Source organism: Typha angustifolia, chromosome 9 (genome assembly GCF_048772165.1).
Source record: "Typha angustifolia cultivar Huaian chromosome 9, ASM4877216v1, whole genome shotgun sequence".
Classification (NCBI taxonomy): domain Eukaryota; kingdom Viridiplantae; phylum Streptophyta; class Magnoliopsida; order Poales; family Typhaceae; genus Typha; species Typha angustifolia.
Genome location: NC_133247.1, coordinates 5198609 through 5213450, shown reverse-complemented (window position 1 = coordinate 5213450; position 14842 = coordinate 5198609). Strand labels below are relative to the sequence as shown.

The 14842-nt window shown below is 37.4% G+C and overlaps 1 protein-coding gene across 1 annotated transcript; it reads right to left on the bottom strand.

Annotated features, from left to right (window-relative positions):
• Positions 1–11391: 11391 nt before the first annotated feature.
• Positions 11392–13861, bottom strand: LOC140766502 (cytochrome P450 93A2-like). The gene is made up of 2 exons (XM_073105883.1): positions 12863–13861; positions 11392–12217 (listed from the first exon to the last, which is right to left on the bottom strand). Exons 1-2 carry the CDS (start codon positions 13844–13846, stop codon positions 11600–11602), a joined length of 1602 nt encoding a protein of 533 aa, XP_072961984.1. The 5' UTR covers positions 13847–13861; the 3' UTR covers positions 11392–11599.
• Positions 13862–14842: the final 981 nt, after the last annotated feature.

The following is a 14842-nucleotide window of genomic DNA, read 5'->3' as shown; positions in this document are numbered from 1 at the left end:
TTTATTTCTTCGGATGCTTCAGGACAATATCAGGGTCTACTTCACCTTGTGGACCACATAAGGATAAGGTATGAAAAAACCCCTAGACACACACGTATGTATCTAACCTCTAGGCAATGATATTTTTCGTTCGCTTAAGTAAAAGTCAAAAAAATATTAAAAACGAAAGTAGAGATGAACGCCAAGATTTTAACGTGGAAAACCCAAACGGGAAAAAACCACGGATCCAAACTCGGATCAAAACCAATCACTATGATAGTAGCAGTTACAAGACTGACTCACAAAACAACCCGTCGATCCAAACGACTTTGTTCCTCTCAGTCTTGATCGCTAGAACCCACGATTCACTGCTTCTTGTGATTGAAGTCCAATCTCAGTAATCCTCGAGATTGATCTTTCGTCTAGATAGCCCTTAAGACGAAAGATTAAGATTTGTAGATGCGAAGGACCTTGTTTGTTGAATAACCGATGTAGCCTCCAAAAAGTCTCCTTGAATAATCTTCTTCAACCACCCTAGGTTAGGGCAACACTATCCTTATATATGATCTCCAAGATAGAGCCAAATCCAAGTCATATTTGTACTCACGAAAATCCAATAAATTGCAAACTTCATATGTGCGTTCGAACGCGGCCCGAGTGCGTTCGAACGGCCTAACTTAATCTCAGGTGCGTTCGAACGGGCCCAAGTGCGTTCGAACGCGACAGCTTGAATTCTTCAGGTTGCGTTCGAACGCGTTTGTGAACGTTGCTCTCGGTCTGTGTGAACGCAGTACCCGCGTTCGAACGCGTTTGTGAACGCGGCTCTCTGTCTATGTGAACGCAGTGCCCGCGTTCGAACGCGCTTGTGAACGCGGCTCTCTGTCTGTGTGAACACAGTGCCCGCGTTCGAACGCGTTTGTGAACGCGGCTCTCTGTCTGTGTGAACGCAGTGCCCGCGTTTGAACGCGTTTGTGAACGCGGTGAAAACGCGAGGCTTTTCTCCAATGATCTTGCAATTCTTCACACCAGTGATATTCTAGACTTGTGTAAAGCTCAAATACATGAAAGAATACACTTAGAATATTTTGTACAAAATTGCCAATAAATAAAAAACCTAACAATCTCCCCCTTTGGCAATTTGTGACAAAACACTTAGGTTACAAGATATTACAATGACTTCAAACTGAGCAATCAACAAGTCTAGAATATTTTGCACATCAATCCCTGCAAGGAAACATATACCAATCCAAGATCAAGTGAAAATAACTTGAAATAAAAAAAATCAAAACACAAGTTATCACAAGAGCAAAAATTTAAACAGACAAAGATTAAACACACGTTATCACAATTACTTCAAGTTAAGTTAAGTTTCAAATGCCAAGTTCAACCATCAAGTAAACTCCACTAAACTCCCCCTATGCCCATACTCCCCCTACACACCCCCCTATGCCCATACTCCCCCTACACACCTAGACACTTAAACACTGAGACACTCTCCCCCTTTTTGGCACAAATGCCAAAGACTAGGAACTCGGAGGAAACTGACGATGAAGAATCATCAATACGGAATCAAGTACAGTTCCCTGACGGACTTGCTCAGTACGTAGATCATTCACCGCGGAATAGAGATCCTGCACTTGAGTACTAAGTTGATCGAATCGGTCCGAGTACTGTGGTAACTCCCCCTCAGTGGGAGATGAGTCATCAGCAGAGCTATCATCAGAACTGTCGAGATGCGATGACCGACCAGCGGCGAAAGAGGACGGTTTGAGAGGAGACGTCTGGTCGTGAGCTTGACTCCGCTTCAGAGTAATCCGATCCAATGGTTTCTGTGAAGTAAGAGAAGGTTCCGAAGTAACTACTCGCACCCCACTCTGAGTGCACAAAGTGGTAAGAAAAATGCCAAAAGGTAATCCCTCACGAGGTGCTTTTTTCTATGCAGCTGAGAGAATGGAATCATAGATCACTACAGCTAAGTCAATAGAGACTCCCGATAACATGGCATGAAGAAGGAACGCACGATCCAAACTAATGCTGGAATGTCGAGTCTTGGGGGTGACATTGTACAGACAAAAGAGGTGAAGCATGCGAGCCACAGATGTCAGCCTTGCATGCGGCATCATGTTACCTTTCCAACGTTCCCCTTTGATCAGGACTGTACCGGCATAGTCATTTATATCAGGGAGAGGAGTAGACGTCGGATACTGAAACTCACCATCAGGCAAACTCAGTTCAGCACGAATAACATCGGAATCCAGGTATATAGATACACCACGAACAGTAGAACATATACAGTGATCATAAATCGTGGCATTACTAAAGAATTCTCGAACAACTTCCACATAAGCAGTCCCGCTCATCCGACACACTGATAACCATCCACGTTCAGTAAAAATCTGTTCAATCCCCAACTCAGAAAAATCAGATATAACTACGGGTCTTTCACAGATAACAGGACGGGTGCCAAAATTATGCTTGTAACGACTCTCAGCCGTTGATGAAGAAAACTTGGGAGCCGAGGATGGCGAGGAAGGCGGCCTTGGTTTCTTGGTCACTGTCGTTTTCTTAGGCATTCTTGAAAAGAAAACACGTTTCAATATTCAATACATCTCCGAAAGCAACCAAAAAAAATAGCAAGAAATCCAAAGAAAAATGGGAAAAACCATGAAGCCCCAAAAGGAAAAACATCTTGCACTTGAAAAATGCTAAGATATCACGTTCAATCTCACAAGAATCATCAAGAGTTGAACATTAACGTGATCAAAAGTTGAGAACGCACAAATCACTCAAAATCAAACAAGTTTATTGAAAAAGAATAATGGATGATCATACCTTGCAAATGTGGGGAGAAACTCAAAATTTTGGTTGAAAGACACTAGATCCGGAGGAGATCGACCCCCAAAAAGGATTTGAAGTGAAAAATTCGATGAAAAACACCAAGATCTTGAAGATTTGAGAAGGGGAAAATGAAGGGTTTTTAGGGTTTGGAGAATGGAAGATGAAACCCTTGGGTTCGGACGCAATATTTAAAGAACCCACGCGTGCGTTCGAACGCACCAGTCCGCGCGTTCGAACGCGCCGCGTTCGAACTCAACAATCCTCGTTCGAACGCCCCTTTTTTTTTTAAAACTAAAAACAAGGTAAAAATATTTTTGGAGATGCACTTCTAGAATTCCAAAATATAATCAAGACATAGAATATGACAATCAAATGAAATAAGTCATACAAGATCAATCAAATCATCAAAAGCATATTATAATCAATTCGAATCCATCACTCAAAATTACATTAATCTTGATTGATCATAACGATATACATATGCAAGATGAGCATAGATAAAATGAACCAATCTTCTTAAACAAACTTTACTATATAAACAATGATGCAACACAGTAGTCAAACCGACTTAGTATAGAAAGTTTGCACTTTTCGACTTATTCTCCATAATACAGCAGGAATTTTTCCTATAATTTTTTTTTATTGAACCATATATGTGCAATGATGGCTTTCACACATGAGTAGGTAGCCCTTTTCTTGTAGTACAAAGCAAATGATGTGCAAGAAGAAATTCACATATATCATTTTTTTTTTGTTAAATTTGCAAATAATGTACCGAGTTAAACTGGACTCGAAACAAGACGGCTTTCACACTAACTCATTGTAGCCCTTTTCATTGATCTTTTATAAAAATATATTTGATAACTAAGCATGAGGTCAAACTGTGCAAATCAAAGTTAATAGAGAGCTATTTAAAAAAAATATTCATGATATCATGCTCACTCAAGAATACACATACGTTATGAGGCATTAAAAATTTATTATTATAGAAGTCGAGGGAGTGACAAATTCAAAATTGAAACAATATACTACAAGATGACAAAATTGACTATAATAACTCATAATCAAGAGAAAAATCATATTTTTATGTCAAGAGGATATTATTGAATCTAGGAGTGCATCAATTTTTTTTTGTTTTTTTTTATTTTTATTATTTATAACAAAAACTCTCGATAAATCTGAAACTAAAACCAAAGAAAATTTCAGAGTAAATGAAAACAAAAAAAAACGAAACAAAAGAAACTCGCAAACTAAAAAGAACACACATCCCAATAAAATCAGTCCAAAGCACAAATCCCTAAAGAAGTACGAAGATACTCAAATCTCTGTAAATCCAAAGGTTTTGTAAACAAGTCACCCAACTGTTTCTCCGTCTCAACATGTTCTAGTGCTATTATTTTGTCTTCAACTAACTCGCGTATAAAATGATGTCGGATATCAATATGTTTTGTACGCGAGTGTTGAACAGGATTTTTTAATATATTAATAGCACTCATGTTGTCACAATAAAGCACCATAGTATCTTGTTCAATGCCATAATCCTTGACCATCTGTTTCATCCATAGTAACTGAGAACAACAAATTCCTGCTGCAATGTACTCGGCCTCTGCAGTAGATAAAGATATCGAGTTTTGTTTCTTACTGTGCCAAGCAACCAGATTGTTTCCAATATAAAAACATCCACATGAAGTACTTTTTCTATCATCACATGAACCTGCCCAATCAGAATCCGTGTATGCCGATATGATAGCACCCGAGTCATAAGTAAACCAGATACCTAAATCAACTGTGCCACTGATATATTTTATGATACGTTTCACAGCAAACAAATGTGACTCCTTGGGTTCAGGCTGAAACCTAGCACACACATCGACACTAAATGCAATGTCAGGTCTACTAGCCGTTAAGTACAAAAGGCTACCGATCATACTCCTATACACTGCCTGATCAACACTTTTTCCTGACATGTCCTTACCTAGTTTGGTAGTTGTACTCATAGGAGTTCTAGCATGTTTTGCATTTTCTAAACCAAATTTAGTCACAAGATCCTTAGCATACTTGGTTTGAGCGATAAAAATCCCTCTCTCCAATAGAGTAATTTGAAGCCCTAAAAAGAACTTCAACTCACCCATCATACTCATCTCAAAATGACTGTGCATGAGATCAGCAAACTCCTTAGCTAATAATTAACTCGTCGCCACGAAGACAATGTCATCTACATATATTTGTGCCACAACTAAACTCTTGTTTTCACGTCTGATGAATAATGTCTTGTCCACTCCCCCTCGAGTGAACCCCGCATCTACTAAAAAGGTGGTCAACTTCTCATACTAAGCTCTTGGAGCTTGTTTTAGCCCGTAAAGAGCCTTTTTCAATTTAAAAACATGAGAAGGAAATTTTTGATCTTCGAAACCCTTAGGTTGTTCCACATAAACATCTTCATTCAGGATACCATTTAAGAAATCACTTTTAACATCCATTTGAAACAATTTAAATTTTAAATGACAAGCAATGGCAAGCAGTATACGAATAGACTCTAATCTAGCAACAGGAGCAAATGTCTCATCAAAATCTATACCCTCAACCTGAGTGTATCCCTGTGCTACTAGTCTGGCTTTATTTCGAACTATATTGCCATGTTCATCACTTTTATTTTTGTAGATCCATTTTGTTCCAATAACGTTCACATTCTTAGGTCTAGGAACTAAATACCAAACATCATTCCTAGAAAATTGCTCTAATTCCTCATGCATAGCATTTACCCAAGAATCGTCTAACAATGCTTCCTTCACATTTTTAGGTTCAAAAGAAGATGTATAACAAGTAAATGATACCTCACTTTGGATTTGTCGTCTTGTCTTAATTGGTCCATTCAAGTCTCCTATCACTTGTGACAGTGGATGATTTGATTTCACTCTAGCAGATGGTTCCGGTACGTTGCAGTCATTTTTGTTCATTTCAACTTTGTCCTCATCCTGATTCTCCATTTCCAGATCAAGCTCCTTTCCTATTTCTTCGTAATATGTATCTGCAGAAACAGAAATAGAAGTAGCTTTAATTAAGTCAGTCGAGGATTCATCTATCATAACATTAGCAGATTCCATAACAGTAGAAGTTTCAAGGTTAAATACTCTGTAGGCTCTACTATTATTCGAGTACCCCAAGAAGATGCCTTCGCTACTTCTAGTGTCAAATTTAGTCAAATATTCTCGATCACGCAAGATATAACATTTACTACCAAAAACTCGAAAATACTTAACACTAGGTTTCTTACCTTTCCAGATTTCATAAGCAATCATATTTGTACCTGGTCTTAGATAAACACGATTTATCACATGTACCGCTGTATTGACCGCCTCTGCCCAAAACCTTTGAGTAACCTTTTTAGAGTGAAGCATAACCCTAGCCATTTCCTGCACAACTCGATTTTTTCTTTCAACAATCTCGTTCTGTTGTGGAGTTATAGGAGCTGAAAACTCATGTTGAATACCAAGAGAATCGCAAAATATAGAAAAATTTTCATTTTCAAATTCTCTACCATGATCAGAACGAATCCTAACTAGGGTTGTAGATTTTTCATTCTGCAATTTTAAGCATAGTGATTTAAAAACTTCAAAGGTTTCAGACTTCTCACGTAGAAAGGCAACCCAGGTATATCTGGAGTAATCATCGACCATTAAGAATATATAGCGTTTACCTCCAAGACTTTCAGTTTTTGTTGGTCCCATCAAGTCCATGTGAACTAATTGTAGCACACGGTCAGTGGTAGCTGTATTTACCTTCTTGTGTGAGATACGAATTTGTTTTCCAATTTGACATGAATCGCACACTCTTTTTGACATTTCTTTTATCTTAGGTATTCCTCTTACCACTTCATGTTTGGATAGAGTAAATAATTCCTTGTGATTCACATGTCCAAGACGTTGATGCCAAAGATCTGCAATGTCGAAAGACGCACTGTTACATTTCAGTTTATGTGAAGTTCCAACGACATAGCAATTATCAGATGTTCTAGATCCATAACATATAACATTACCATCATGATCTAGAACAGTACAATCATTTTTGGAGAATTTTACCTCATAATCTTCATCACAAAATTGACTGATGCTTAGTAGATTTGCTTTCAAGCCCTTAACATAAAGAACATTTTCGAGACTAGGAATCCCTAAAGTACTTACCTTTCCTTTACCTATTACCTTTGATGAATTACCATCTCCGAATGTCACAACTCCCCCTTCATGTTTTTCAAGATTAGAAAATAACGACTTGTCACCCGACATATGTCTTGAACAGCCACTGTCTAAATACCATAAATCAGAATTTAAAGCTTTCAAGGCTGTATGCACAACATAACATTTCAAATCACTTTTCTTAACCCATATGGTTTTTGTTTTCATCCCATAAATGAAAGCAGTTCTAGGTTTTTGCAAAAATTTACAATGAGGTCGAATATGCCCTAGAATGCCGCAATGATAGCATGTCGGAACAAACCCTTTTCTACTCACCTTTTGTCGAGGAGTGTGACTAAAGTTTACTTTTGGTGCCGTCAAAGATTCACCAGTTTGTAGATTCAACTTCAATTTTGAAGGATTCATCCAGGATTGCTTTGAAAATACGATTGATGGCTTCAGGTATTCTTCCTTTTGTTTACCTGCAGAAACAAAAACAGTTTTATTATTATTTGAATTACCAGTATATCCAATACCATACCTGTCTTTTCCAGAGATCTGAGCTTTTAGAATCTCGTCCAGTTTGTTCTTCCCTTTTAGAAAAGTAACTTCCTTATGCAATCGCTCTAGTTCAATTTCATCAGCCTTCATTTTATTTTTCGCATTGTCAAGTTGTTCAGAAAGGTCTTTGACACGTTCAAGCTCCAATTTGTACTTCTCCTCAAATTGAATTCTTTCTGGTTCAATTTCCTTGAGTCGTTGAAGTAGTCTAAGATTGCTTTTCTTGAGTTTAAACGACTCCAGGTACAAGTCATTATATGCCTTTTGAATTTCAGATTCATCTTCCTCAGCAGGTAGCATATCAAGATCATCTGTACTATCAATATCATCAACAGAGTCAGTATTAAGCAGAGAAGAGGCAAAGGCTACAAAGTTTTCTTCGTCTTTATCAGAATCACCATTAGATTCATCTGAATCATCCCAAGTAACTTTCATAGCTTTGCCCTTTCTCTTAAGACGATTAGGGCATTCTTGTGCGATGTGTCCAAAACCAGAACATTCAAAACATTGAACTTTATTTTCAGAATTCTTATTTTTCTGTTTGTCATTGTTGTTGCTACCACCTGTATTCGAAGTCACAGTATTCTTCTTTTTCACAAAAGTTTTATTTTTTTCAAACTTTTCAGTATTCAACTTGTTTGGCTTCCGAAAGAATTTATTGAACTTTTTGACAAACATAGTCAACATCTCAACATCTAAATCACCTTCATCTTCAGACTCCTCTAAATTTTGTTCAACAGTGGATAGAGCTATCCCTTTGGACTTCCTCGGTTTTGAAAGACTGGACTCAAATATTTGTAGATTTCCTACCAATTGTTCAACTTTCATAGAATCAATATTCTTACTTTCCTCAATAGCTGTAACTTTCGCTTGAAACCTTTCTGGAAGAGACCTAAGGATATTACGGACAATTATATTTTCAGGAATTTTCTCTCCTAGGTTGAAACTGGAGTTGACTATATCACTTAACTTTGCATAGAACTCATCAAATGTTTCATTCTCCTCCATACGTAGGGTTTCAAAATTAGTAGTCAACCTTTGAAGTTTCGAAAGTTTTACAGCCATAGTACCTTCATGAGTTGTTTCTAAGATCATCCAGACTTGTTTTGCTATTTCACAAGTAGATATTCTTCTAAATTCTTCCGAAGAAACACAACTAAAAATTGCATTTATTGCTTTGCTATTCCAGCCAACTTTTTCATAATCTGTTTTATCCCATGACTCAATCGGTTTCTCAACTAACTCATCATTCACCATGTACATTGGTGGACTCCAACCGTTCATAATGGCCATCCAAACTCTCTCATCTATAGACTTCAAATAAGCTCTCATCCTAGCTTTCCAATATCCATAATTTGATCCATCTAGAATAGGAGGTCTAATAGATGAGGGTCCATCTCTATGAAAATCCATGCCTATTTGATCTCTCTCAAAGAGTGAGAGAACTCGCTCTGATACCAATTGAAAAACCCCTAGACACACGTATGTATCTAACCTCTAGGCAATGATACTTCTCGTTCACTTAAGTAAAAGTCGGAAGAAATATTAAAAACGAAAGTAGAGATGAACGCCAAGATTTTAACGTGGAAAACCCAAACGGGAAAAAACCACGGATCCAAACTCGAATCAAAACCAATCACTATGATAGTAGCAGTTACAAGACTGACTCACAAAACAACCCGTCGATCCAAACGACTTTGTTCCTCTCAGTCTTGATCGCTAGAACCCACGATTCACTGCTTCTTGTGATTGAAGTCCAATCTCAGTAACCCTCGAGATTGATCTTTCGTCTAGATAGCCCTTAAGACGAAAGATTAAGATTTGTAGATGCGAAGGGCCTTGTTTGTTGAAGAACCGATGTAGCCTCCAAAAAGTCTCCTTGAATAATCTTCTTCAACCACCCTAGGTTAGGGCAACACTATCCTTATATATGATCTCCAAGATAGAGCCAAATCCAAGTCATATTCGTACTCACGAAAATCCAATAAATTGCAAACTTCATATATGCGTTCGAACGCGGCCCGAGTGCGTTTGAACGGCCTAACTTAATCTCAGGTGCGTTCGAACGGGTCCAAGTGCGTTCGAACGCGACAGCTTGAATTCTTCAGGTTGCGTTCGAACGCGTTTGTGAACGCTGCTCTCGGTCTGTGTGAACGCAGTACCCGCGTTCGAACGCGTTTGTGAACGTGGCTCTCTGTCTGTGTGAACGCAGTGCCCGCGTTCGAACACGCTTGTGAACGCGGCTCTCTGTCTGTGTGAACGTAGTGCCCGCGTTCGAACGCGTTTGTGAACGCGGTGAGAACGCGAGGCTTTTCTCCAATGATCTTGCAATTCTTCACACCAGTGATATTCTAGACTTGTGTAAAGCTCAAATACATGAAAGAATACACTTAGAATATTTTGTACAAAATTGCCAATAAATAAAAAACCTAACATATACCAAAAAGTTAGTGAGAGTAAAATATATTTTTATATTCTATATGTAGATAATATTTTACTTGCAACTAATGATAAGGGCTTGCTTCATAAGGTGAAATAATTTCTTTCTAAAAATTTTGATATGAAAGTATGGGTGAGGCGTCTAATGTCATTGGCACTAAGATTCATAGAGATAGACCTCGAGGTATTTTAGGTCTGTCGCAAAAAATCTATATCTAAAAAGTTTTAGAGAGATTTTGGATGAAGGATTATTCACTGAAATCTATATCTAAAGACTACAAGCTTATGTATAGAAAATTCAGAAGTGATTAGATACTCGGATTCTGACTTCGCTGTTTGTGTTGATTCACATAAATCAACATCTTGATTTATTTTCATGATAGCTGGTGGAGTTGTATTGTGGAGGAGTGTCAAGCAGACCTTGACTGCCACTTTTACTATGGAAGCCGAGTTCGTTTCTTATTTTGAGGTTACTTCACATAGCGTATGACTTAAGAGTTTCATATCTAGGCTTAGAATTATGGATTCTATTTTTATACCATTTAAGAATTTTCAACAGCTATTCACTTGCTATTTTTATAGCTATGAATAACAAAAGTGGAAGTTGGAAGTAAATACATCGACATTAAGTATTTAGCCATAAGGGAATGTGTGAAGGAAAAAAAGTGGTCATTGAGCACATAAGCACTGAATTAATGATCGTTGATTCTTTGACTAAAGGCATACCACCATTAAAATTAAAGATCATGTAGAGAAAATAAGACTTGATTCCACTATGTAATTATATACGCAGTATATAAATAAAACTTTTATAATTGTAATGTTTTCTCATATTAATGTGCACCTTAAGTACTTGAGAAAATTCATAAGACCAAGAATAAAACATAGAGTTTATTCATTAAGTATTACCATATAAAGTATAATATTTGAGAACTAAATACATCATAATACATAGAAAGTAATACTTGTTATCAGAAAACTTATCATCATAACTTGTGTGTTTATTTCTTAAAAAAGATAATCAATGGGATTAAGTTAATAGATCAATCAGGTTAAACGTATAAACCAAGTGGGAGAATGTAACCATTTTTTACTTTTAACCCAATTTATTATGGTCCAAACGTTTTTCTTTCTTATATCAAACATTCATAATGATTAAAATATTTTCTCATTGATTAAATGAAGATTTTCTTATGAGATGAACGTTTATTTTCAATATGATAACTTATAGCCATGAAGTTTGACGGGAGCTAGGCTATATATAGTGAATATGATTCCTAAGCTCATTCACTCAATTCAGAAAAGCCACACCATTAGTTTAGAGTGTTTGAGAGCTTAAAAGAGACAAAACTATCATGAGAAAAATCATAAAGTTTGAAATATGAACTTGAACACCAATGGTCACAGATATATGATCTTATGGGTCTTTAATTTTCAATCATTTAGAGAGTTTAAGTCTATATTCTGGATCATATTCTTTTATTCTTAAATGAGGTGCCTAGTCACATACAAAGCTCATAATAAGAGCTTCAACTCTACTAAAAGCTTCTAAGAGAAAATCATAGTTTTATTTTGGTTGTGGCAACAAAATCAGTTGGATAAACAAACTGTTATGCCAATGGAAATGGATCTAGACGACAAACAGGCGTGCACACCAAGGGTTGAGCTCTTGGAAGCGTGATCCCCGGACCCTCCGTCATGTCTACTGGGCCATTGACTTTCCAATCAAAGCATTGTATCATTGCTGCAAGAGTAGGCTGGATGACAAGTAGTGCCAAGGAAGCACCTGGGCAGCTTCTTCTACCACCCCCAAATGGAAGCATATGGAAATGCTGCCCTCTTATATCAGTTGCTTGTTGCTCTCCTTCCATAAATCGTTCTGGATAAAATTTTAGTGGGTCTTTCCAATAATTTGGATCTCTATTAATAGCCCATGCATTAATGAACACCCTAGTTTTTGCAGGGATGTCATATTTGCCGACAGTACAATCCGTTGTAGACATCCGGGGGATTAATGGGCCAGAAGGATAAAGTCGTAGTGTCTCTTTCACGATGGCTTGTAGATATGGAAGGTTGGGGATATCAGACTCATCAACTAGCCTACTTTTGCCAACGACTGAATCAATCTCTGCTACCACTTTTTGTAGGACACTTGGATGGTTGATCAGCTCTGCTAATGCCCATTCAATTGTTATTCCAGATGTATCGGATCCAGCAACGAAGATATCCTAAGAAATGAAACAGATAAATATCCTATGTATGGTAAATTATGTTCTACACTAGCTTCATCATTTGTAAATAATGAGGAATATTTGATGAGGATTCTATTTCTTTGAGTTGTTGAATATTTCATTTATCTCGCTTGACTACTCCTAGGTTATAGATAATATACAAAAGGAACACAATAACAGAAAAACTCAATAAAAATTTAATTAAATTCTATTCTTTTTATAATTTTATATATATATTATATATTTATTATTTTTAAATAAACTTAAAATAAAATTTGATAACAGATAGAGATAAAAAGAATCAAATTTAGACTAAACTCTATACAGATAAAAATCAAATTTAAATTATACTCTATCTCCTAATATTAAATAATATCTCATATAATCAGTACATAATAATGCGCAATGTTCTTGAAGAACTACTGGACTAATATACCATGGTGTTAGAACCAGTACCGGGAAACCTACAGTTAATTTTGAAAAATGGCTATCATAATAGATAGATTAAGATTGTAAAATATTAAAGTATTTGCTTGGAAGATAAAATATAAAAATCACTCTTCCCAAAGTTTAGAGATATTTCCTGAGGCTCTTGCAGATTGCCAATTGACACGGTAAAAGAAGACTGATTTTTTACCGTACCTGAATAAAAGCCTTGATGTTGTCCATGGTTAGCCTAATCTCTGCCTCTTTATCTTCGTATATATCAAGTAAGACGTCCAAGAAATCCTTCACTCTCTCCCCATCTCCACCACTCAACCCCATCTCCTTCTTCGTCCTCCTCTCCTCCTCCTTCTTCTTCAATATCCTCTCCATCAGCTCATCAAACCTCTTCCGTGACACCTCAAACCTCTTCTTGAACCCTTGCAAATCCAACTTCTCGAATACTCCCATGTAGTCCCCCAAGTTAAACTTCCCCGTCAGCTCCGCCACCTCCTTCACGACATGCCTCACCGTCTCAGCATCTTTATCATTCTCCGAGCACCTCATGCTCAGCGCCATTGTCGAGACAATGTTGTTCGCATGCTTCATGATCTCCCCACCGACGTGGAAAGCTCTCCCTTGCTCTGCCATCGATGAAATATGACTCACAAGCCTGAGTAGCTCTTCCCGTCTCACATGCTTGAGTTGTCCGAGAGCGCGGTTGCCGAGGAGATCCGTCATGAAGAGCTTCTTGATGAATCTCCAGTAAGGACCGTAGGGAGCGAAGGTGAAGGATGATGAATTGAACAAGAGATATTTGACAGCGGCGGACTCCGGGCGATCGGAGAAGATGGCATCGTGATCTTTGAGGAAGAGTCTAGCGGTATCGGCGGAGCAGGCGACGACGCAAGGGACGGAGCCAAGGCGGAGGTGGAGAAGGGGGCCGTGGCGTAGGGAGAGCTTGTAGAGGGCTTGGTGGGGGATTGGAGCGAGGAGGTGAAGGTGGCCGAGGATGGGAAGGGAGAAAGGGCTCGGCAGAAGCCGAAGGCCGGTGGGCGAATTAGAGAAGAAGAAGTGGCGGATGAGGAAGATGGAGAAGAGAGAGATGAGAGAGATGGCCATGTAGGAGTTGGCGTACTCTGCTAATACTACAGCCATGGCCATGTTATCAGTTGTCCGTGGGGTTTTGTTATCAGTTGCCATGATTTATAGGCATATCCCTCGTGACTCTCCTCCTATTCTAGTTTTTTTTTTTTTTTTTTTCCCCCAACTTTTTTTGAAATTTTTTTATTTGTTTTACATAATTGCCGGTGAAATTCTCAAAATTGCTAGTATATTCTTCAAAGTAACATAATTGCACTGAAATTGTTGACATTTTCAAATTACCGTTACAATTAATTGTTAACCAAAGAAGAAGCCCTCTTTTTTAAATTTAGAATATATAATAATTATCAATCATCTTTATCTTACATAAAATATAATATTTTCTGCTACTAGTTGTTTTCATAATATAAGTCATATTTTAATTATGATTAGTTAGATTCCACTAAGTGGGCATTTTGAAAGAGCGTAATAGATTTTGTGGCAATTTTAATATTTTGAAACATAGAGCGTCAATAATAATATTTTAAAAGAAAATTTGGTGGCAATATGACGAGAAGTATCCAAGAAGGCACGGCAAGTCAATAGAATCAGTCACGGTCACTCATTTCCTTTACAATTCTAATGAAAACAAGTTAGCAAATGAAAAAATGATGACATCGAAAGAAAGATAAATAAGTTAAGATAGAAACTCACTCTTCTGGCTGAGTTTTTGACACATGAACTCGGAAGAGCTCGGTGAAACAGACGCTTGTAGAAGAATTTGGCAAACAAAAACAAAGTCAAAAACAACCTCAAAATTTCCAACTGATAAAACGTATTGATCAGTCCTCAGTTTACTATTAAGAAAAGGCGAGCTAATGAATACTGTAGGTATCGTCACTCATGAAGACTAACTAACAAATGAAAGCTTAAGGCACAATGAAATTGACAACTAACTCAATACAACCCTCTACTTTCTCTCTAGCTAACAATTGACCCTCGACTTCTCTCCATCTAACAATTGAGACGGGTAGACCGAGACGAATACGTCTCAATACTTCAATACCTACTAACATTTTAATATTTTAATCTGATTTATTTCCACCCAGTATCAAT

What these genes read in the sequence shown, in the direction of transcription:
- LOC140766502 (XM_073105883.1), bottom strand. Translation starts at nt 13,846, where the DNA reads ATGGCAACTGATAACAAAACCCCACGGACAACTGATAACATGGCCATG. An exon ending in ACATCAAGGCTTTTATTCAG is followed by an intron (nt 12,218 to 12,862) that starts GTACGGTAAAAA and finishes TTCATTTCTTAG; the next exon opens with GATATCTTCGTTGCTGGATC.